At 36.4% G+C, this 1,970-nt stretch overlaps 1 protein-coding gene across 1 annotated transcript in view; it reads left to right on the forward strand.

Moving 5' to 3' along the window:
• The first annotated feature begins 604 nt into the window (after nucleotides 1-604).
• Nucleotides 605-1,970, forward strand: part of LOC116378019 (dematin-like) — an 8,362-nt gene continuing 6,996 nt past the window's right edge. The window contains exons 1-2 of the mRNA XM_031839815.1: nucleotides 605-812; nucleotides 1,626-1,706. Coding sequence (XP_031695675.1) covers nucleotides 804-812; nucleotides 1,626-1,706 — 90 coding nt within the window. The 5' untranslated portion in view covers nucleotides 605-803. The remainder of the gene's footprint in view (nucleotides 813-1,625; nucleotides 1,707-1,970) is intronic.

The raw sequence follows: 1,970 nt of genomic DNA on the forward strand, positions 1-1,970 counted from the left end.
GCACTATCACCTCTGTCTGCACTACTACCTCTGTCTGCACTATCACCACCACTTACACTATCACCTCCATTGCCATTGTTGTTTATAGCTTTATTTTCATATAGATATATATATCTATATATCTACTTTTTTGGATACATGTTTATACTTATATTGTACATATTGTTAAATGTTTATACCTACATCTGTTTTGTTTTCATGTTTATTGTAAATTTGTGTTTGTACATCGAGAGCGAAGTGGAAACCGGAGTCAAAATATCAATAAAGCGGATTCTGATTCTAAATGTGGCTTAAACAGCGAGATATAAGATGTCTACCAGAGGACAGGTGTGTCTGACAGCTAAAATGTTAACAGACAGGAACATGCTAACAGACAGGAACATGCAGAGTTCAGATGAGTTCAGGCCTGGAGTCATGAAACAGGAAGTGAAGCTGTTTGTGAGTCTCTGGAGGAGGAGTGTAACCACAGAGAGACTGTTGAGGAGCAGCAGGGCGTTGTCCTGACTGGAGGAGCTGATAAACAGGAGGGGGAGGGGGGGGGGGGGATGAAAGAGAAGACACGACACGAGGGAGGTGGTTCACAGGAAGAAATATCCTCCCCCTCTTCCTCCTCTGCAGCAGAAATTAGATTTCATGACTTGGTTGTTTTGTCCTCAGACTTTAGGTTCAGATGAGTCATTCTGAACCTCGTTGATAAAATGTTGTATAATATTTAATATTATATAACTAATATAATAATAATACTTCTGTTTGTTTCTCTTCCAGCTGGTTAAAACCAACAGGAGGAAGGTTTCTGTGCAGTCATGCAGAAGGTAATCAATAATCAATAACCAGTGAAAGACTATCAATATTACTGCATCATTTACTGCTAACTTTTACGTTTAGTAACTTTGTTATTACATTTTTTCAAAACATTTTTAAGAACGAAACATTTTATTATTTTTTAGTTCCGTCCTTCTGAATGAGAGGAACCGAAACTTTATTGACAAACACAATATCTCTGAATACAGCGAACTGAATGTTAGTACGGAGGCCGAACGATGAAATTATGACATGAAATATTAAATAAATAAATTACGCAATAAATAAATCCATAAAAAGAAAAAGAAAGACGTAGAAATTAAAACCTTAATTATCAAATAAATGTCAAATAATGAATAAAATGTATTTACTTATTAAAAATCGAAATCAAAATGATTTCTAGTATTTTTAATAACCTTCCTGCTCAGAATGAGAGTCAACATAATTTCTATATTCAGCTTTTAAAATACACACATGAAATAGAAAAATATAAATGATTTCCACTATTTTTAATGACAAACACAACATCACTGTATATACAGCAAGCTACTCTTTATAGCATGCTAGCTTAGTAGCATTGAGTTGAATCCAGCTCAATGCTAATGTTAGTTAAAACATTATTACTCTATTATTCTCTATTATTAATGTTACCTGTTCACCTTTGTTTTCTAATAACTTTGTTTGCACATATTTTATATATATTTTATGATTTAAAGCTCAATGTTAATATCTCAAATAGAAAGACGGATAAAACCATAAAAACAACATCCAGGTTGTAGAAAACAGGAAAGACTTCACCTCCTGAATGTGTGTGATGGTCTCAGGTGGAGGGACGGGGGACTCCGGTCAACCTGCCGTCATCCAGGGGCCCGAGCACCCCGGGGACTCCTGCTACTGGCATCATGGTAACACGTGCTCCAACACACCTGAAACACACTGGAAACACACCTGAAACAAACCTGACTCACACCTCAAACACACCTGAAGCAAACACCTCAAACACACTTGAAACAAACCGGAAACACACCTGAAACAAACCGGAAACACACCTGAAACAAACCTGAAACACACCTCAAACAACCACCTGAAACACAACGAAAACAAACACCTGAAACACACCTCAAAACAAACACCTGAAACACAACTAAAACAAACACCTGAAACACAAC

This window comes from Anarrhichthys ocellatus, unplaced genomic scaffold, assembly GCF_004355925.1.
Source record: "Anarrhichthys ocellatus isolate YVR2014 unplaced genomic scaffold, GSC_Weel_1.0 scaffold1971, whole genome shotgun sequence".
Taxonomy (NCBI): Eukaryota; Metazoa; Chordata; class Actinopteri; order Perciformes; family Anarhichadidae; genus Anarrhichthys; species Anarrhichthys ocellatus.